This window comes from Prosopis cineraria, unplaced genomic scaffold, assembly GCF_029017545.1.
Source record: "Prosopis cineraria cultivar Desert tree isolate PC_DT_omini unplaced genomic scaffold, ASM2901754v1 PC401, whole genome shotgun sequence".
In the NCBI taxonomy this organism is placed as follows: domain Eukaryota; kingdom Viridiplantae; phylum Streptophyta; class Magnoliopsida; order Fabales; family Fabaceae; genus Prosopis; species Prosopis cineraria.
The window spans coordinates 28,561-51,824 of NW_026555726.1; the positions used below are offsets into that span (position 1 = coordinate 28,561).

Genomic DNA, 23,264 nt, shown 5'->3' on the forward strand with positions numbered 1-23,264 from the left:
TTATAGTTAATAGTTAAATAGAGATAAATTTATATTTGACAACCGTTGTAATGTCTGGTTGTTATAATATTTTAATATAAATAATTGTAATTTAGAATTTGAGTTCTATTTATTTTATTTTTTTTTTAAGTGAAAACTAAAATGCATTAATATTCAAACAGTCTATTCAAATAGACTAAAGAGAGAGTCAAAAAAATCATTCATCATCTACCTTTAGCCTTGTGAAAAGTGAGTTTTCCTAACTAATCTATGAGAAATGCTAGCGATGTTCTTATATACAAAATTAATGGTAACAAACCAGTTCCGGTTTAAAATACTAATAGCATGAGAAATGATATCTGGTAAAGGATGATCATCACTACAGCCTCTAGCGATCTATTTATTTTATTTTGGATCACTTTGTTGGCGATGATCAAATGATTAAACGGCGTCCCTGTGTCGGGTCGTTAGATGGACCGAGGAGTCGAGGACAAGCGCAATAAAACCATCAAGCGCGTTTTGATATTTGAGCTACAAATCGACTCGTGACTCCGGGAGCAGGGCCCGGTTCGCTGCGGGGCAAATAACAGTATTGTGAGCGAACTTTGGGAGTGAGGGGCTCAAGGGGGCGATGATTGTACTGCGCCGAGGCATGGCCTACTGTACCAAATTTCTTCATCCAATCAAGCACTCTATTACTGTAATCTCGTCTCACAGCTCATCATTTTCTCATCTGAAGCGGTCCAGTAGGTTCTTCTTTCTAACTTATATTTCGCTAATTTCGTTTCTTTTACTTCTGGTCGTTTCTTTATTGACTTTTTTGTTTTGGCGCTTCTTTCGTTTCAGATTATGGCAAATTCGATTTCATAAAAACATTTCTGAAAACCATAGAGCCCTCAGTATGCGGACGTTCTTCCATATTCAAATCCGATGTACATATAGCTAGAAAGTATCTAAGAAATATCTATTTTTGTGGTGAGTAATCATGTTTCGTTATTTTGCTTGATTTTATTTTTTTCAATTTAAAATTTCCGCCTTGTTTTTCTTGCTTCCATCATCAGTTGCTGTATGAACTTGGTTGTTTATGGTTCTACATTTCGTTTTTGAAGCTTTCAAAGTCTTCTGTTGAGAATTCAATGGGTTAAACTTCAACTCCTATTCATCCCATTGTAAATTGAATGTCAACTTTACATGATTTGCGTTAGTTTTCCCTCTTTGCCTGTATACAAGCTGCAAGCACTAAAAAGCTCTGATTACGATGGAAGATGAGGAGACAATAGTGGGGATTGACAATGTACCATACAAAAGTTTTAACTTTTAAGAGCTATTCCATTGACGAGGGGCGTTGGAGGAAAATATAAAATTATCTGAACTTATTTAATTATTGATGATTTAACCGAGGAATACTTTTGGTTTTTTTTTTTTTTTGGGGGGGGGGCGGCGTAGACGTAGGAAGACTCTGAATGTTACTATTGATGTATAGTGGGATCGTCGAACCATGGCCCGAAGAGCTTCTATCCATCAGTGGGAGATGCTGTTTCTTTATTAGCTTTTTAAATATGCTTTCAGTCGTCAGTAGTTATCTATACCATGAGGCAGTTTCTGCTTCTAGCCGACACGTACTAATATAACGTCATTCACAAGTAAATGTGCGAAGCTTCCTTTCTCCCCAAAAGGATTGTTTGATGGATCAACCTGTCATAATTAACCTTTTTTACTTATTATCTACTCGTTTTGGTTACATTTATAAATCACATTCTAGAAGATTCATTTGGTATCATTTATAAGTTACGGTGCAACTTTTTAGATTATATTTGAAAGGTATTTCCAAAGTTACCCTTCATGAGAGAGAAAAAGTAACAGGCATTACCTTTTGAATTTGTTATATAGTGGCATATTTGGAATTCTATAAACTTTTATTCCTTATACTTTTTTTGCATTGGTATTAATGAGGTTGGTAAAAATGACTTATAAAGAGGATTAGAGGAGTACATATCATGGTTCCAAGTTTGGCTGGAAATCAACATTCTTTCATTTGAAGCAATACCAGAATGAAACTTAGTATTCTTGGAATTTAAATGTGCATATAGATTTTGCTAATCATTATCCTTTTTTTGTCACTTGGGGTTTTGGTAAATGTTTCAGGAAATAAGTTCAGCAGTGGAATCATTTTAGGCACGTCAATTGCATATGGGTCAGTTATGGCTTATGCTATGGATGGTGAGATAGATATCTGATTGTTGCTATGACTACTTTTTTATCTTATTATTATTAGTAGCTCTCTCCTTTCCCATCTCTTGTTTGAAGTTTACCCTTAATAACTTTCAGTACCTTTTTTCCTGATGAGTAGCTCAAGATGCTCTAGTTGATGAACCCTATGAAGACTCGCTGGACCTTTCAGAGGAGGAAGAACATCGGCACCATCTGTGGATGCTTGCTAGGAGATTTTGGCTTCCTGTCTTTCTCTTTCTTACTGTGTTGACAAACTTGGATGATCCGATCTTGCTACTACTCATTAAAGTTACTTTATTCCTCCTTAGCACAAAGCCCAATCCTTACTCTGTCTATGTTTTCATTGATGAGGTCTGAAAGCGTTCTTCTAAGTTCTAATTGCCTCATTAACTTCTTCAGAAACTCTTACTGTATAATTTACTTTGATCTCTTATTTGGCCTTTCACTTCAAAGTCATTATACTGGGCTAGGTTTCCTTCATTATAGTGCATTGGGTCACTCTTGAATTTCGTTTGTTATTTGCCAAGATGTTTTAGAAAATTTATCTCTACTCATTCTTAACCTAGATTTTTCTTGTCTTCTGAATAGGTTTTGTTTTGAACAGTGCTTATATGGTATTGCTTGATTATATATTTTTTGACAAATTGTTCTTATTGCAGCTTTGCCAACAATGTATGCGTCAAGAACCTTCATTGCATAAATCAAAGGTGGGTAGCCATACCATATCTTATGTATTCAAACATTTTTATTTGTAACATGTTATTGTAATTTGGATGAAAACCTAAGTGAACATGGGGAATCCGCCCTAAAAAAACCAGTTTGCTGAGAATGTGACTGGCTGGATTGTGACCACCCCAGGGTGCAGCCACCTATGATGTCAACTCTTCAGAGTTAGTGTTATGATGGAGTCTTACATGAAGCGACCACAAGTAATTTTTCTGGTACTTTACCAATTGATGGAGACCTAAACAAGAATGGGGATCTCACTCTCAAAAATTAGTCTGTAAGGGAGAGAACCTCCGCCACTTAAGTACTACTGGAATGAATTGTAGCTAACTTCTTTGAGACTCCATGAAATTAACAATCTCTGTTCTATCACATCTGAAATAACTTTTAGCATTTCATTATATTTTTCTTTTAGAAACCAGGGCCGTTTTTGTCCTGAGACTTATGAATAGAAATTATGGGATATTTTATATAGACAGCTTATCCTAACTATAGCTTTCCACATGGAATAGTAGTATTAATTGTGCTTATTATGTGTCTTCTGTCTTGTATTGCTCTAACCACTCATGCCCACTTATGCATTTGTTGATCTCCTTAGAGTAGCTAATATCTATCGATGTGGCAATAGGCTATGTGTAGTTTGCTAAAGCCAATTTGCCAATTTATCCATCTGTGATGCATAATCATCGGACAAATTACCAATTTCCTACTTGTTATGTTTATATATTTACTGTTGCATGATTTCTGGAAATATTTCCCGCTTTAATTTTTGTGTTGTCATAAAATATAACCCTATGTCATTAACCTGTATATTCATATAATTGGTTTCATTAATAAATCGCCACATTTTGAACGTGTATCGTTTATACCGAATATCAAAGTAAAATATTAGGATAACTTAAATCATACAATCTCCTTCCTTTTTCCTTCCCCCTCCCCCCATTCCTTTGAATTTCACTCATCTCAAAGTATATTAACAATCTGTTTGTTAGGTGAGTATATTGCCTTAAATTTGATGTCTGCTGATTCTTTACTCTGTAGTCATTATATGCCAGCAAAGTTGAAGTTCAGGACTGTAAGCTTCTCTGTCTGGCCAATATTGAAGTGAGGAATCAGAGTTTCACTTTGGTTGGAGTTCTGGGTAACTGGTGGAACTTGCCACATATAATGCCTCATGAGGCATTTTCTTTAATTAGAGATAGACTTGGAAGCATGTTAGTGAAAGCAACTTAACAAGGTAACCAGCTAAGTTAAATTTATTGATCCTTTTACTTAATATTGATGAGCTTGTTATTTTGGGTTCTGGATTGTGAAAATGACCTACTGAACTTGTTTCCTTGAAAGGGTCATCTAACCCCCCTTCCCGTGTGATCAATTGATCTGAAAAATCACCATTTTTCCTACAGCTTGCATTTCGTTTTAATCTGACTGCCTAATATTTTTCTAATATTTAGCAATCCCTCATTTTGTGTTAAAAACAGGGATTTGTTTTGAATCTTTTGGACAATCATTAAACTGAGACAGAAGTTTGCTTGGGTTGGAATTTATGGTGGTTAATGGGAATTTGCACTTACCGTGGAGTGGATAAGGCTGAATGAGCATAGTTTTTCTTAAGATGCACTGATGCATATATCTGAAGACCATTATCTAATGGCTAATGAGTGAGGTTGTGTGCAGTAGCGAAGATTCACCCTTTACATTAATCATGCAGTTATTCCCAGAAGTATCTGTTTCTTTGGCTTTTGGTAGATTTAACCGACTTGGGAGGCTTTTTAACTGTTGACCGCTTAGCTTTCTCCCTCAAGTTATCAAATACTGATCTGAGTGAAAGAAAAAATAAATAAATAAAATCTGAGAATAATTTCACGGTTGTAATCATCCTTTTGAAAATAAAAATTTATTCGGTAATTGGCAATCTGAATTAGCATTCAGTCATGTAAAAGAAACAACTAAAATTTGCAGTGTCTTCGGTTAGCATGCTGCTGAACATCCCTTTACCTGTCTGGTCAGCAAATGTTTGCCGGTGACCTTTTTTACCCTTTTGTAATTTGTCTCTAATTTTTCAGTACATATTTGTTAAATGTCTGCAACTTATGCCACGAGTGGAGTGAATCCTTTGAATATTTTTAGGAAAAATCCCTTTGCCAAACTTGTATCATAATATTACGCAGTCTGTCCAATAAAATACTTCATTATCACTGTACAAATGGATGTTTTTTCTGTGGATTTTAATGGGTTCTACCACTAGAAATGTAAAACTGATTGCACGTTCATCTTGAGCTTTATGCAGAATGCGTCTGTGGACATGAGCACCAGGAACCCATTGGATCATTCTAATGTAGCAGGCGATCATTTTCTTCAGGGGAATCGGCATCTGATGAAGGGCCACAGAACATGCCTCCCCATTGAGGGAAATACAGCAAGGTCACTGGAAGAGTGCACAGTACCATCATAATGCCCATCAGAGATATGCTTGTTTGCCTTGAGAATTGGGCCCCTGAAAACAACAGCGTTTGAGTCACCACGGCCCCAACAGTTCCTCCGCTCCCCGTCATCCCTGAAATTACTCCAAGCGATCTGCACAATGTGGCATAAAAATTCAGAGAGAGAGAGAGAGAGAGAGAGAGAGAGTTTGCAAAACTGAGGAGCCGTGGGTATCTTTTCTTTTTGTTTTATATCGTCATTAGGAAATTGTGTTCCTACCATTTAAGATTGAAAGTCTCGAACTCATTTGAAGGGTTTCGAAATTAACACATTCAATTTGAATTAGAAAGGAACTGAAAGCTTATATTATTTACCAACAAATACGAGCCGTGTTTTACTTTCCTTCTTGCTCTGACGTGGGTTTGTCTCGAAGCTCAATGGAATAATGAGATAGTGAGCTAACCTCTTGGAAACGAAGGGGACGACACCGAATATGAGGCCAGAAGCTGCTTGGACAAACACGGAGAAAGCACACATGACGAGGATAGAGCTGCAGAGAGAGTTGAGGCGTCCAAGTAACACACAGAGAAGTCCAGCCACTGTTTGGACCACCCACAAAGCCCACAATCTCCCTCTCATGCCAAACCTCCTTCCCATCCCATCAGAAATCACTCCTCCCAGAGGCCGCGAGAACAAATTCGCCATCCCAAAACTTGCCGCTATACTCCCCGCAACTTCAATATCCACGTCAAACCTGTCATAAAAGTACTGTGCTATTATGTTGTCTGTAGTTAGTTCCACCCCGAAAGAGAACCCATAAAGCAGGCCCAAAATCCACCCTCTGTAATTGGTCAAGCCCTCCAATACAATCTTCAATGCGTTCTCTCTTTCACCCTTCTGGGTCTGGCTAGTACGCACGTATTTCCCCGAAGGCAGGTCTTGCCCGAAAGCCAGGACCAGTATCCCTGTGGTTGCTTGGAAAATTGCAGGAACAACAAACGCAAGCCTCCAAGCAATGGAAGACGGGACGTTGAAGTGCATGATGAGAGAGTAGATCAGAGGCATAACAAGTTGGGTCACACCCGAGCCCACGTTGGCCCACCCGGCTGCAACACCATTAGCCAGGCCTACTATGGAGGGGGAGAACATGGAGCTCATCCAGAACTGGCTGGACACGAAGTTGGCCAGAGAGAAGCCGACGAGGAAGCGAATGATGATGAAGGATTGGGGTGTGCACACGAAAGCGGTTACGAGGATGACAGGTGCTGTTAGGAGGGAGAGAGTGCCGGAGGCTATGCGGGGGCCGACGAGGTCGCAGATGGGGCCCATGAGGAGGCGGGAGAAGATGGAGCCGACGAAGGAGGCGACGCCGGCGTTGCCAATGTCAGTGGGGGTGAGGTGGAGGTCGTGGAGGATAACGGGAAGGAGGGGAGGGATGGAGAAGGTGGAGAAGAAGCAAGAGAAGAGGTTGAGCCATGCAAGATGGAAGGCGCGCATGTGAGGTGGGGCGAGCGAAAGTGGGCGGAACACGGTGGCTCTCTCTTGGACGTCGACGGGGAGGAGGAAGGAAGGCTTAGAGGAGAGGTGAGATTGCATGGTGGTGGACTGACTGGACTGGAGGTGACAGTCGTGGAAATGGTGAAGAAATTTGAGTGGCAATAAGGCAGAGAAAAAGCAAAGGTACGTTGGACGTAATTTGAGGCGTCTGGAACTTTTGATTCGCTGCGTCAGGTGGTAACTGGTACAGGTACTACATAAATAATGGAATCTTAATCCATGTAATATGCTGCTATCACACTAAGGGCAAGGGGCCGCTGCAATGAAAAGAAGCGTGGCAAGTTATACAGGGAGAAGGACAGTTAGGTTTTAGAACATTAAGTTGATGGTTGTTGGGTTTTTGACAAATTAAAAAAAAAATAAATTAAAAATATCGATATAAATAATCATAAATTCAAGTGTTTGAATTGCAAATATGCATTTAAGTATCAAATGTAATTTTTAAATTATAACATGAATTTTTACATTTGAATTAATATTTACAATTTATTTTTTAAAAAAAATTATTAAAAATCTAACTGTCGTTAATTCAAACTTTTAAAATTTTACTATTATTCTCCCAATTATATATATCCAGCATTTATCATTTAAAAGTTACATGTGATAATTTTTTTAAAAAAATAGATATTATGTTTTATAAAAATCATGCTAAACAAAATTTTCTTCCAGTAATAATTTAAAATCAATTTTTTTTATTATTTATAAGTATTATCTTATAGGAAACAATCATATTTGAGGCAAGATTGTGCATTAAATGTGGATACCTCTCTAATGACAATTTAAATCTTAGTCTATCATGTTATCAGAGACTAACTCTTTTACTAGACCTAATTTTATTGGTAATAGTTCAAAATTGATTTAATGATACATTATTATACGGTTAATGAGTATTATAAATTTTAAATTATTGTGTAAATAATATTCTAAACTCTAAACTTTTAAAATATGTAAAAAAAAATCTTAACTTTTAAATTCTAAGCACTGAAAACTCCATCATTAAGTTGGAGAAAGTGACTGTCATTTTTAAGGGTCAAATGAGTGTCACATTAGCATGTGCTTGGACTCCACAACTATAAAAGTAATGATCATTTTTTTAACTTAACGGTAGTGTTTTAAACATTTAGAATTTAGAAGTTGAAAAAAGTTTTTATATATTTTTATAAGTTCAGAATATAGGATATTATTTATGCAATAATTTAAAATTTAGGATGCTAATTAACCCTACATTATAACCATGTAAAAAGTTGGTTAACTCTATTTTACAATAAATAAATTAGAATAGAAGCTGCTCATTATGCATGACGCGCATGTACAGGTACGTAGACAAAATTCTGTTCTAATTAACTAAATAATTAGGAGTGTTCAATTTATATCCATCCCGATTGACCAGATATTATCTCAATCATAGTGGAACGAGTTTCTTCTCAACTCGAAAATAATCAGGACAAGATTTTGAGGGAAGGGAATGGAAAGAAATTCGGGACGGGACGAGACATGAGATTATTATAAAGACGTCTTGTCCAGTCCAGAATATTATATATATTATTTTTATTTTAAAAATATATATTAAATATATTAATTATATTAATATAATTTATAATTATATTAATTATAGGAATTATAATTTCAATACTTGTAATTCTTATATAAAACTAAAATTTTTTATATTGATAATTTTAATGACATAGAGTAAACAGGTTGATATCTTTCTTTCTAATATATTAATTATATTAATATAATTTATTCTTATATCTATATATTTAATAAGTTTTATTTATATCGTACTTCTTGTTTTATTTTTAAAAGAGTCATTAGTTTAGTATATATCAACTAAAGTAAAAAAACAATGATTTGATATTATGACTGGTTTGCATGTTGTTGTTGCTCTTACAGTTTAGAGATCACTTGTAATTGTTATTATAATGTATAGTTGTGACTAATGTAATTCAATAATTGATTTTAAATTATTGTGATTTATATACTTATATTGTTTTGATTTTAAACTTAATAAATTACATATTTTAAAATTTTAATGAATATTATTATTTAAATCTTTCTTTAACATTATTCAATTTATTGGGACAGCGAGACGTCCCAATCTTATTCCGATCTGATCTTAATTCTTAATGAAATGAAATAACTTTTGAAATAGGACGGGATGGAATAAAAATTTAATCTTAATTTTTTTTAAGATGGGTCATAAGATAAGGTTGTTTCAATTTCATCCTGTTCTTTAAACACCCTCATATATAATGAATCACATATATGACGTCAAATTTCCGTGTGTGTGGGTGGAGTTACGTGGACGAAGCCTTTCTTTTGTTTTAGTTTATCCTTATACAAGATTCAGTGTGAAAAGCATAAATCTTCGAAGCATCATCAGGACAAATGACAAGTGGTGTAAACGAAGCAGGGAGGGAGTGAGAGAATGGGAAGAATAATAAAATTTTTAATTATTTAAATTTATTTTAGTTTTCACTTTGATCTTTCAAATTTAATTTTTATCAAGTTAAATTTGTCTCAATTATTTATTTTGTCTTCATTACTTGAAAAGAAAGTAATATTATTCAAATCTACTGAGATACATAAACGAATATTGATAATAATTATGTAAATTAATTAAAAAAATATAATTATTTACATAGGAAATAATAAATTTAAAATTTTAAAAAACATAAAAACAAAAACAAAATGTAGTGTGAGGGAATGGATTAATAAAAATTAAACTGATCAAATTACAACACAGTTTACACTTTAATAATTTAAGAGTCAATACCTGTTTTAAAACTTAAAAGATTAGCCAGATGATTTTAAAAAATATAATAATTAAATTGATAAAAATTAAATTTAAAAATTCAAATTGATGAAAATTTTATTATCCAAAAAATGGAAATTATTGAAAAGAAACAAAGGAAAATTATTGAGAAGTTTCACACAGATAATTCAATAATCTTAACCTTAAAGTCTCATGAAATGTATAAATTATTATTAAATTTTAAATTCTATACAATTATAACTTGATAAAAAAAAATAACAACTTGATAGTAAACCAATACTCAAGTTGTCATTTTCTTTTGTTAACTTGTTATTTTCTTTTATTAAATTGTAATTTATATATTTTATGGGATCTCTTCATAATTAAAATATTTAGAGGAAACTTGATAGGTATTTTTTCAAGAATGAAGCTAGTTTGGAGACGAAAAGACGTCCTCCTACCATATATACGTACATTTGTTTTCTTCCTCCAAAATCTAAAAATTTACCTCCACAAATCTCTTGATATCCTAAAATTGAAGAAGGGGTTGGGCCCCTAATAAAAATACAAAGAAAGTCAATGTTTCACATTAATTTCTTTGCCGCTAAGATAAACGGGGCATTGTGATTAGTCTAAACGATCGACGAGTAAAAATTGAGCAAGCTGTACCCAGTGATTGAGATTTCAAAGGTGGCTTCCAATATTTCACATTAATTATTAAAATACTTCAATTTTCCATTATTCCAAAGAATAAATTTTCTAAATTCAAAAGACAACGATATGACTTGTCGTCATTTAATATGCTTTGGTTGGTGATGTTGATTTCCCAATTCTTGTGGAATTCACGGTGACGATTGGTTGTTCATATCAACCTTTGGCGAGCAAAGTAAGGTAGGCTTAGCTTAATCCGCAAGCTCTCCCAATCCTTCTGGTACTACCCATGTTCAATTTCTACTTCAAGCTACCAGGTAAATGAAGATATATATTAATAATTTATTTAAGAGACAATGACAATTAAAGACCTGTTAAGAATATTAATCTCAATTATGAATCATAAAATTTTAAAATTTCAGTTAAGGACTATGGTCCTTAATTGTGATTAAAAAAATATAATTTGTGCGATGAGATTTATTATTATTACTTGGGAATTCACTAACCTAACTTGAGAAAAATTGTAACGTATATTGTGAAAATATGAAATTCCACTTAAAATTAAATATTTAATAAAAAACGTCACTTGAGAATTCATTAACTCGACTTGAAAAAATTTCTAACATATATTGTGAAAACATGAAACTTTACTTGGAAATCGATTGTTTAATAAAAAATACTAATTTGGATAAGTCACTTTTTATTAATGATTCTCAAGTGGGATTTCATTTTTTCACAATATATGTTAGAAATTTTTTCAAGTCTAGTTAGTGAATTCCTAAGCGGTGCTTTTTGTTAAACATTTCATTTTCAAGTGAGGTTTCATGTTTTCACAATATACGTTAATAATTTTTTCAAGTTAGATTAGTGAATTCTCAAGTCGCGTTAGTAAATCCTACCTTACAAATTACATTTTTTTATTACAATTAAGGACCATGATCCTTAACTCTGATTTCAAAATTTCATGTTCTATAATTAAAATTAATGTTCTTAACATATCCTTAATTATCATTCTCCCTTTATTTAATTACTTTCCCCTCTGAGTCCTTCAAACGTTGAATTGAATCGGATTGGATGTACTTGTAGAGATAAACTTTTTAAGATTCGAGATCTTGTTTCCAAAAATGAAACTAGTTTACATGATTCATATTCATGTAAATTTACCCAGAAAATTCATAGATATTCAGATACACAAGCAATAATAATCTAAAATTGTTTGTCTCAATGCTTGAATTGGAGAAGCGCTTAGATGATCAAATTCTTTACGGCCACACTTTAAAAAATAAAATAAAATAAAAATTTGCCTGATAACATCATTTGAGTTACTCCACAAATTCACTCTAAAACGCCAGGAATATTGTGTCTCTAGTCTAAATTATAAGCAAAAACATATTCATTCGTTTTATTTCATCATTTTTGGGAGATTAATTTAGACCATTCATTCTGAGATATATTGTACTAATACTTTTTAGCTAATTTGTCCATTATAGTGATTCGTTAGAGAACTGAAAAACTTATTTTTTATGTTAATTATAAATAAAAACTACCCAGTTTTAAAATGTAATTAATTAATAAATGTTTTCAATTGTATTCCTTGTTCAAAATTATTGATAGAGAGAAGCATTTTATATTGTTTTAATAATTCAAGGTTTGAATTTAAAAAAAGTATTCATATTTAAAATTGTCTCCAATAAAAGATTTGCTGATTATATATTGAGGATTAGAAGTCTATAAAATAAGCAAAATAATAGAGAGAGAGGGAGAGAGAATTTACCCAAAATAGAAAAAATTATAAGGATTTAATTTCCAGCAAAATGATAATATTACGAAGGATTCAAAATAAAATACATATTGTCATACACACACACATAAGTGAAGAAAAAAATAATAAAGATATATACATAAATTTTTATAAAAAGGTTTGGGTATGGGCCCAAGGCCCACTTCCACCCATTTAATCTGAACCTAAGTAGTCAAAAAGTAGAAGCCAGCGCACTATTCATTCTTGATTTCCTCATAACGGCAACATGCCAGAAAGAGATAGGAATGTGAATCAGTGAGATTTTAAAACTTAGGTTTGTGGTGAGATACTTCAAAGGTAGTTTTAGTCTTTCTAAGACTCGATTCTCACTGAGAGCTCTTATAGCTTGAATTCTTACTATACAATTATTTGTAAACTTAAGGAGAACAAGTAACTCAAGATTTTTTTTATATGTACGCCAACTGTGTTTGTTGTGGTGATTTATAAAATTATACACCAGTACAATTTTGTATAATCAAGTATGATACATGTACATGAACTTATGATAAATAGTAAAGGATGTGATTGTGGAACACTAAAATCTAATGAGTTACTTTAATCTTGTTAAGCATGTCTGTGACTTATTGTCATAATTATGTGGTAATATATTTCCTTTAAAGCTTGTTGGTATGCATTGTGATTGTTGCATATGGTGATAGGTTGATGAGATGATAAGGATGATGACTATGATGTTGAGATATATATAATTTGTGACCATATAGTTTATCTCCACTTTTAACACAGTGATTGGCCTTATGTAAGGCCCCATTCCTCAATACTCACTTGACTAAGTTTGTAAAGGAAGAACATGGAACAGTGACACTTCCTTGTTGGGTTCTTTAAGGAGGGGAGACATAGTCTAGGTTTGGGTCCTATACCTTTGGTCGAATACATCTCAAACACCAGAGATGCTTTAGTCAGTCCAACGTGTGGCTTAGACAGTGGATAAGCCTATAATTTTAGTCAGTGGTATAAGGTCGGACGAAGTAATACGGGGGTTACCTACCTCACACATCATCGCATGTTGCATATAATTATTATGAGTTATGTCCCATGAATTTGTATGTTCATAACTAATAGTAATGAAATTTTATGTATACTTATAGTTAATTATGTGTGGTTGTTAGTGTGTACATGTATGGTAAAATTTTAGGTTACTGGGACGTTAGTTCTCACCCCTCTCTTTAACATTTTATGTAAGCTTAGTAGAGTTAAGTGAAAGCATCTGAAAGTTGAGAGCTTGGCTTGAATAAACTTTAAGTCCCATTTCAGATTATAGAATAATTACTTGCCAGTACATGACTTATTTTTCGTTTGGATGGATTTTGGAGATTGTTTATTATCTATTGATGACTGTTAAGTACCAGTGGTTGAGGCCTAAGACCATTGGAATTGCATAACTGATTTATTCAAAGTATATTTTGATATAGAATTTTAGTGTTGAGACTTTTATTAAAATAAATATTTGAGTATTTATAATGAGATGTGACTTGCATGTTAGCATAATTTAGTAAGCCTAGGCTTTTGTGAAAATGAATAAATATGTTTTGGTTATTTTTTATGTACAATGGTAGTATCTTTTCTATCATAGTAGGGTATTATTTATGGTTTTAAATAGCCTTTTTGACTAATGACTAATTTAATTTTTTTTCTACCAAGATTAGTTTTTGTTTAAAAAAATCTACTTATTAACTAAATCTCGTTATCCATGGTAGCTCTTGAAAATAAGTTTAATTATTGTCTACCATAGTTATCTAAATAAAATAATAAGTTTAACCAACTGGTTTTTATCAATTTAATTATTTTTATCATTATGATATTTGATTTAGTTAGTAAGATTTTAAGATGTTACGTTAAGCCATTTGTATTTTTAAAAGAATTGATTGAATTCATGAATTAAATTTCAATTGTGAGACTATTTCAATTGGTGTTGTTCTTTATGAGATAACACATTGTGGGATTTCAAATTATCATGAGCTATAGTTTGGTTGCTCCGTACCATTTGGTATTATGAACTTTAGTTGCTTTTTCAGGTTGTGTCATTTCATCGTGTTCTTCAATTTCTCATGTTTATCTTTCTTACTTGTTCATCCTTTCTTCCATATATCATTCATTGTCATTGTGTTTTTCATTATTTATCAATTCATTATTTTCATTCATTCATCATTTATTCCCTATATTATTAATCTATTTTTCCATCTATGTATATTGTCTCTATCCATTCTTTTGTAATAAAAAATAAAAAAATGCATTTGATTTGTTAATGGTTTTTGGATCTCTTTTCCTTACATATTCAAATTGAAACAAAAGGCAATGTGCTTTAAAGACAAGAGCCAACATCATTACAAGAAAAAGGAAAAAAAAATCGTGCCAAAAGAATAAAAAAAAAATAGAGCTAAAAAAAGTTAGAGAGATGGGAGATTCAATATAATAAATGATAGAGTTGATATATTTTTTTTGCTTTGATAAATCTTATCATATCTCATTTACCATATTTTTTTATTTCATTCTTATCTCATATTATTTTATTTATCTTATCTTATTTTATCTACCATATCTTATCATATCTGATCCTATTTTATTTTATCTTACCTGCCTTATCACATCTCATCTTTTACACTTTCTTTGTAACTTAAGATTAGTTTCACCAAAACTATTATCTTATACTATCATTTCTTATAACATCTTAAAAATTAAACTCTTAATATTCAAGATAATTAAGGGCAATTGAGTAAGATTTATGTGGTGTGTGGTTAAAGAAGGCTGACGAGTGTTTTCAGTTGTAGTTTCAATTATAAATTGGGCCCAAAGTGAAATTGAGTTACTTGGACATCAAAAGAGGAGAAAAACAAAGAAAGAAGTCTTTGTGCCACATACCACAACACTTATGTCGTGGGCCATGGTGCATTGGGCTAAAAAAATTAAAGGGGCTTTTTTTGTATCACATGTTGTGGCGTGTAGCATGCGTCATTGTTCATTGCTCATTTTCTAGATAAATATTTGTAATCAAACTCAAAAATTAGAAGAGAAAGAAAGAGAAAATGAAGAGCATTGTGAGAGCTTTTTTAGGGCGTCAATCTTAAGAAGCTTGAAAAAGATATTTCTAAGCCATCAAACTCAAAGATTAAGTCCCCTAACTCTTCCTTTTTCCTTTTCAACCCATTTTTCTTAATGCCTCGTTTGGTACAGTAGAAATGATTTTGATGAAAATGAAAATTGATATGGAAGTGAAAATAGATATGAATATGAAAGTGGATATGGAATTTAAAAATATGTTTAGTATGTTCATGGAATTAGAAAATTATTTTTATTAAATATTAATATTAAAAATATGAAAAGACTAAAATGCCCCTCATCCTAAAAAAATCTACCCCTGCCCAGATCATCCAAATTGAAGCAAATACATTTATGCAAGTAAAAATCAAGCAAACTACATTCAAGTAAAAATCGTGATCCATTAGAAATTGCAGATGCAGCCTCCATTAACAATTGATTCAAACATGGAAGCAAGGGATAGCACAGGGGAAGATGGCGACATCGTCAAGGTTTTGGACACTGGTTGCCCACGGTAATGTCACTACCATCGCTAAAGACTTCCTTGGATGCGATGGGGTTTCAATCGCCGACCAGATAGTTTTGAAAGGAAGAACCAACAAAGTGAATCAATGAAGAATGAAACCCATAGCACTTTCCATGACTTCTCTCTATAAATTGATAAGAGAGGGGGAAGAAGACAAATGACAGGGAGTGGTGGAAGTAGAATCAGTGAGGGAGGAGGTCGTTGATGTTGGAAAACGAGCGATGACGGCTAAATAGTGAAGTTCAGAGATCGAACATCAAAGGTCAATCTTCACTGCCGATGCTGAGGAGGTCGGTATTATTCATTTGTGTGAAGGTGTGAGGGGATGAGAGAGAAAGGGTAAAAACTGAAAGAGGATATGTGGAATTGCAAAACTAACTTTTTTTATGGAACTCAATTCCATCAATTTTGATAGAAATGATTTCCATGTGGAAATCAAATTCAACTTGATTTTAACCAACCAAACATAAAAAAAATTTCAATTCCATCTCCATATCCATTTCCACCCTCCAAATTCCATCATACCAAACAGGCCCTAAGTATATGGTTAGGGTTTGTGTTGGAGAGTTGATTTTTGGTCTCTAAAGGTTATAGGTCCAAACTCATTAGCTCAAATAGAGTTAATGAAAATTGTTTTGAATACTTAAACCTATAAATTATAGGTTTACTTGTTAGTGGTGATTGTTGGATATTTATGTCCGAAAATGAGTAATAAATAGGGTTGTTAAAGTGGTTTAAAGCCATTAGTGGTGAATTAAGCCTTTAATGAAGCTAATGAGAGTTAAAGAGAGTTAACATATCCAATATGTAAGCCTAAATATGAGAAAAAAAGGGTTTTAGATATTTTAAAGACTTAAGAAAAGAAGTTAAGTGTGTGAATAATGATATTGATGATGTGGGTTTGATTAATTATAGATTAATTACCCTGTACAACATATTTGGCTTGAAGAGCAAGCTAGGAAGCAACAATTTATTGAGGGGTGAACATTTAATTTCTTAAATATTTGAGGTAACCAAGAGAAATCTCTTTTGTGTAGTTATTTATTAATCAATTTATATTTTCAAATTTGAAAGAACTTACTTGAATGATTGAATTTGTGATTACTAATATATGCCAAAATCATGTGAGGTTTTCTTAACCTTGGTTTGACTCTAAATGTGAAGTTGAATTTGAAATGAATTCAAACTACAACTACGTGTCGAAATGAGAAATTAGCAATTGATATGATGATTGTGATTGTTTAAAATATAATGATTGAGTATAGTAAAGAAAATATAAATGTGATTGAGATTGCAAGTAAAAGTTATAAGTGATAAATGAAAATGATTGTCTTGCTCACATGCTTAAACTAATAATATGATTTAAGATTATAAGCTTGTTATTGTGAATTACAAACATGTGTAAATATGTATGTGTGAGCACAACACATTGCATGATCGTTGGCGGGAGTTCGCCTAGAGAGAGGATTAGATAAAATCCATATAGTAATATATGGTCACCTTTCAGTGCATAAAGGCTAACCTTATCCCACTGTTTATTAATGGACTATCTCATATTTTATTGAGGAGACCAGCTTAAGGTTTATGACACCACTAAGGATTCGAGAATGGAGGAACCTGTGGTTTAAGAATTAGTGTAGTGATCTTTGGCTAGGTCTCTCCCTACAATTGATGAGTTTGGGTAGTCCAGTCACTCAGGCAGAGTCCTAATTTAGTATTTTAGCTTATTGTTTTAGTCAGAGGAAATAAGGAAGACATAATGAGGAATCGATCATGTATATATATATATATTCAACGTGTCACATGGTTGATAAGTTTGTGACAAATCATGATGATGATAATACCATTATCATATAATTGTTGGTAGTGTGGCAATGCGCATTATGATTGTGAATTAGGCCATTATCACATGATTATCTGTATTGTGGCAATGTGCCTTGTGATTTGATTTGTAGAAAATAAGAATAAGCTAAATTGTGAAATTATGATATATGTGATTGCATACATTTGAGCATTCATTTATCATTTATGTGTTTTGTCAATTGATATACAAATGCTAAAGATAGATGTACATTAATTATTGAGTAATTATACTCACTTCTCTCTTTTAATATTTTACAAGCTATAACTTAAGTGCAAAAAGGGAAAAAACTCTAGAGATTATTTTGTGTAATTAGATAAGACATTTCCAATTAGGAAATGCATTTTTGTTACACTTGCACTATGTATTTATGCATGATTAGATGTTTGTATTTTGAACCTCAGGGTTATTTTAAAAGTGGTTCAATGATTTTGATAGGGTCAAAATATTAGTATAAGTATAGGAAATGTTGTCATATTGTTATATTTGAAATTAAATGATTTATGTGGTGCTAAAACCTCCCCCTTATATTTTTTATCTTAAAAGGGATTGAGGAGTAAAAATTTAGAATTGTTGAGATTATGTGCATGCGGTGTGTTATACAGATAGTCTTAAATCCATTGAATATAGTATGGGTGTTAATTGTGGCTTTTGGCATAAATGTGGGGTTTTGGACACCCTTGAGTTGTAAAAAGTGTAAAAAAATTATGAAAATATATTTGGATATCCAACTTCCTTGTGTGAAATAATTTGAACGTAAAACCTATGTTATTAACTAGTTCATTAAAAAAGTTTTCTATAAACACCTAGATCAACTCATTTAGACATTAGATGAAAAAAATTAGGTGTGTCGAAAGTTGCCCTGGTTGATGTTATTTGACAGCATAATGCTTATTTGATAATGTACAACACACTACAGCGCATGATGCTCGTGTCACAACACGTGGCATGAAGAAGGACAGTCTCAGTGCATGTGCATATGCCACGATGCATCTTTCTATTTTTTATTTCTTAATAATTTTCAATTGGTTTTGAGTCCTTTAACTCCTAAAATATATCTCATACTTTTGTAACAAAAATTTACTCTTATTTGATGTTTATTAAAGGAGGTTTAATTAATTTTTAGAGATGAAAATTTGAGATCTTAATTTTGTAAAACTATAAACTTGATTATCTATTTGGATTAATCTAAGGATTGCTTAAGGTTTTGTGATAAGTGTTGGTCAGTAAGGGTAACCTTGCATTTCTCATCTAGGGCTTTGCCAAATTAAATTTGAGTAAAGGGTGTTTAACTATATATTAAGAGAGTGATAAACACAAATGATATTCTATTAAGTGAAGCATGTGAGCAAGTGTGTGAGGTTTAAATTTTTTACTTTGCTACATTAACATTTTAGGTACATCATGAGTGAGTATTCTTATTCAAGGGAACACTCTTCCTAAAAACCTAAAGTTGATTTTGATAAGGCTTTCTATGAAAAGCTTACTCAACTTAAAAAGAAACTTAGAGAATTAAGACCTTCTTAAGGAGATAAATGTAATGGTTATAGTGAAGAAGAAATCTCAATCAAAATTTGACATTTCCTACAAACAAGTTAAATATCCACTATTAAAGGGTAATCCAAATCCAGATGTTTATCTTATTTAAGAACTTAAAATGAAGCAAATCTTACAATCTAATGACATGCCTAGTAAAAAGAAGGTAAAAATCACTACCTATCAATTTTCTAATTATGCACTAATATTTTGGGAGGATTTGTTAATGAAGTTCTGAATCATTGACAAATAGCTTCCAAAATCTTAGGAAAAGCTTAAGAAGCACATGAGAAACAAGTACATGCTTGACTACTACAAGGAGTTAAAAACAAGGCTACAATTGTTCAACCAAGGTTCACTAATCGTGAAGGAGTATGTACATATGCTTGATTAACTTAAGATGTGAATTAGAGTACATGAAGTTAATGAAGCTTCCAAGACCCAAACTATTAATGGACTTGGGCCAAAAATTAGAGACAAAATGAATATGTAAATTTACACTTTATAAAAAGGAATAGCTCGTGTACAAAGCCATTAAGAATTGAGAAAATATTTCAGGAGAAACGATAAAAATTTTCAACTTTTAATTGGAGGGATTCAAAATTAACCTCTAAATTAAAGGATTCTAAGGCCAAACAAGAAGTTAAGTCTACATCTAAAGCTAAGGAGGAATCTTAGTCCAAATATGATGATGGTCAAGCATTTGACTTTATAATATCTTGTTCTACCAAAACATCTCCTTAACGTTATATATGTTATGAAAAGGGGCATAATGCTTCTCATTGTCCTAACAAGTGAGCTATAATCTTTAAGGATGATAAGGAATATTATAGTGAGCATACAAGGTGTGAGGATGAATATAAAGGCATGCCTCATTTAAGTAATGCATCTGACCTAAAAGAAATTGAATCAACCTATGAAACTTTGACTACCATCTGTTCTTTATAGGTGCAGTCTCAAGTAAATGAAAAGTAAAAACTCAAGAAAAAGAAAAGTTTAAAAACTTGCTCCAATTCAAATGAGATTGAATCCATGGTTATTGTTGTCATTGATAATAGCTAGAAACTATCATGAAAATAAATATGTAGATGAATCCCTTCTTATTCCAAGTGCCATATTTATGATTGAAGGAAATCTCTCAAACATGAAGAGAAAAGGGAATACAAGAGTGAGAATGACATGACTGGAAATATTCAAGAAAGTGCAGATGAGTTAGAGAGAGAACATGAGAGGATGAAAAAGAGGGAGAAAAAAATAAAGAAAATGAGGCAAAAGTTGAAAAAAAAGGAGAGGTTGAGAAAGCTTTATCTACTAATATTATTAATTATTCTTTTTCTAGTTATGTTAATTCTCTGTTATAGGGATTTAATGATGCATTAATCAAAGTAGATAATAAATATGCAAATTTAGCATTTGGAGACCCTCAAGAGATGATGATGACTTTTCTTTAAGATCAGGAGGAGGACGTGATCCTGCGTGAAAACTTAGTTGGCATCCAATATATTATCCTAGGTGACATCTAAGATATCATCTTACCTGGAGATCAAGTCATAGATGATGGCATATGTCGCAACAAAGTCCTAAGTGGCGTGCTATGTTACCGAATTATCTCAAGTCAATTCATTCAAATAAAGGAAAGTTCAAGTAAAGAGATTTATATTCAAAATGCTATAATACATAGTGGGAGCCTAAATCAACACATTGAAGGTCCAATACATAAGCATACACTTAAAGGAGGCAAATTAGGCTATAATCTTACATATCTTTCTTTATTTGATATATGTAATTCGAGGACGAATCCTCCTTAAGAAGGAAGGAATGATGGAAATTAAGACAAGTCAAAATACAACATTTAATACTTTTGACCCATTAAGGGACATTGAAAGATCAATAATTGGATTGAGAGTTAAAAGAATGAAAAAAGCCTTAAATTCATTAATTAGAGATGTCTCATATAATCAAGGAGTCCTAAAGACAAATAGAGTTCTAAAAGACTTGAAAAAGCCTCCCAACATATTGAGCATAATCTAAGATACTAAGGTCTATGAGTTTAATTAGTTTAGTTAATATTTTTTTAAAAATTTAAGAAATTAGTTAATCTTCTTTTAATTTCAAATTTAATTTTAAAAAAATTAATTTATTTTATTTCAATTTCAAATAAGGATATAATATATCCATTTGCAATACTAGATTAGCTAAGATTATGTCATTTAGATTTTTAAAAATCTATTTAAACAGTTAAGTCATTTATATTTTTAAAAGATTTGATTGAATTTATGAATTGAATTTTCTTTTAATTAGTAAGACAATTTTGATTTTATTTCCATGAGATAACATGGCCTAAAATTTCAGATTATCGATAGTTACCATTCAGTTTCCGCATCACAGAATTTAGCAGAGTTGTTTCTTCAACGGGGAGTCACCATGCCTTTTCAAAGTATATCAATTATTTAGATGGATGACATTTATTTGTTTATCATCATTAACTAAGTGATGGCCCGTAAATTATAAAGACCTCCATTGCATTAATCGTGTCCTCTATACACTGATTTTCTGCAACTCTGTCAGCAACGCGACTTCCTGTAAATTTATTATATATTAAGACAGTGTTCTTAATTCAAACAAAAATTCATTACAAATTGGCGGGGCATCATTCTCATCTTCTGAACCAACTAATTCTGGCAATTCACCCTGACAAAGTTGAAAGGAAATTTAGTCTGAAACCATGTTGATGCAATAGCCTTGAGCTTTTTTCAGTTGAAATCATGTTCAACAAGATTGGAGAACAGAAGCAAGGAATACCTTCAGAGTAAAATTCCTGAGGTAGCAATGCAGTATTACTTGGAGGGTTTCTCAGTTATCATCGCAGGCAAATAGACTATATTCTTGTTACACCATTTCTCCTTCTTCATTGATATTTCCCATTTTTTCCCCAAGCTTTTGGACTGCAGATATGATCGATTTTGAAATCTGGAACCCATATTTAAGCCATGGAATGCCACTTGAGGAAAAGCTCAAAGCTGAGAAAAATCATATAAAATTATACGCTATTAAGCTTTCACCTCCACTTGCTGTGGTCGATGTTCTGGAAGCAACGATCCACGGCCTTCTTTCTCTATAACCAAGCCAGGAGATATGTTGTTCTGGTACAAAGGATTTGATGTCAATATCCGCAATCCTGACCTTTTCCCTTCTATCTCCAACACTTCAGGCAAACCATTTATGCAACCCTTTGACATGCCTACATCAATCCTGATAGCTCTGTTATCACAAACACCATTTATCCCAACCTCTTGGATTGTGTGGCCCATGATCATTCTCTTCGCACCAGGAATCGTAGAGAGAACATGCTCAAGCGTGGAACAATCACAATTTCTAGCCAATTCATCCGAAAATCTCCTCGACCAAACCACACCATTCCTCCCCCGGCAACAAGCAGGCGAACGTCTCCCTGACAACCCGTTAATCCAATCCCTCACTTCTTCATTAATCCGCTCCAATCCAAGCGTAACATGTTCGGGCAATAACCCCCCGTGAACAAAAAATCGAATCTCCAACAACCAGAACAGTCAGATTCTGCGACAAAAACCGGCTCGAAATTGGACCATTAGGCCGCAGTGCAGCAATCCTGGCTTTAAAGCCGTCAAAGAATTCTTCCCTAACGCCGCAAAAAACAGAGGGAATCCCGTTCAAACGGATTTTTGGGCTTTTTCCAGCCCTCGACAAAGACTCTTCATCTTGTTCCCCAAACAAAACCAGTCCGCCCATACCTTAAATTCATCCAGAGCAGGTTGGGTGACGTACCTGAAATCGCCGTCCACGTTCATAATCTCGTGGTTCCCATTCATGGTAATGATGGCGCCACCACTTCTAGCTGCCTCGCGCTTCAATTTCTCGAGAAATAGAGGTCTTAAGCTCTTCACCTCCCCGGTCCAGCACATCCCCGATCTGGACCACAGTGGTGGACCCTCCAATCCAACGATCGGACTCATCTATCAGCTTGGCAAGTCGGAAAGCCTGTTTGGATTTCTCAAGATCGCCATGGAGATCGCCAATGGCAATAGACGGTCTGGTGAAGGGAGGCGGGTCTGCAACGCAGGGAGAAAACGTGAAAGAGGAGAAGACGGCTCGCTCACAGCAGCGAGGGTAGGATTTTCTACCG

At 33.1% G+C, this 23,264-nt stretch overlaps 3 protein-coding genes across 5 annotated transcripts; 1 reads left to right on the forward strand and 2 right to left on the reverse strand.

Moving 5' to 3' along the window:
• Positions 1 to 227: 227 nt before the first annotated feature.
• LOC129296932 (uncharacterized) lies at positions 228 to 5,714 on the forward strand. 2 transcript variants are annotated; one of them, XR_008590060.1, is made up of 8 exons: positions 228 to 725; positions 826 to 954; positions 2,125 to 2,199; positions 2,330 to 2,562; positions 2,871 to 2,918; positions 3,979 to 4,174; positions 4,419 to 4,603; positions 5,228 to 5,714. XR_008590060.1 is itself a non-coding variant. In XM_054935327.1 (7 exons), exons 1-6 carry the CDS (start codon positions 611 to 613, stop codon positions 4,168 to 4,170), a joined length of 792 nt encoding a protein of 263 aa, XP_054791302.1. In that variant the 5' UTR covers positions 228 to 610; the 3' UTR covers positions 4,171 to 4,174; positions 5,228 to 5,714. The 2 variants fall into 2 exon arrangements, 1 of the variants encoding a protein (XP_054791302.1); XM_054935327.1 differs by lacking the exon at positions 4,419 to 4,603.
• Positions 5,101 to 7,480, reverse strand: LOC129296931 (high affinity nitrate transporter 2.7-like). 2 transcript variants are annotated; one of them, XM_054935325.1, is made up of 2 exons: positions 5,825 to 7,469; positions 5,101 to 5,514 (listed from the first exon to the last, which is right to left on the reverse strand). In XM_054935325.1, the coding sequence occupies exons 1-2, from the start codon at positions 6,955 to 6,957 to the stop codon at positions 5,271 to 5,273; spliced, it is 1,377 nt and encodes a 458-aa protein (XP_054791300.1). In that variant the 5' UTR covers positions 6,958 to 7,469; the 3' UTR covers positions 5,101 to 5,270. The 2 variants fall into 2 exon arrangements, with proteins under 2 accessions (XP_054791300.1, XP_054791301.1); XM_054935326.1 differs by having other exon boundaries at positions 5,377 to 5,514; positions 5,736 to 7,480.
• A 14,199-nt stretch (positions 7,481 to 21,679) lies between these two features.
• Positions 21,680 to 23,264, reverse strand: LOC129296934 (shewanella-like protein phosphatase 2; the record flags this gene model as incomplete). The annotated part of the gene is given in 5 exon segments (XM_054935328.1): positions 21,680 to 22,644; positions 22,646 to 22,807; positions 22,810 to 23,008; positions 23,010 to 23,163; positions 23,166 to 23,264. Coding segments are annotated over 5 exon segments (1,106 nt in total), but the record flags the coding sequence as incomplete, so codon positions are not given.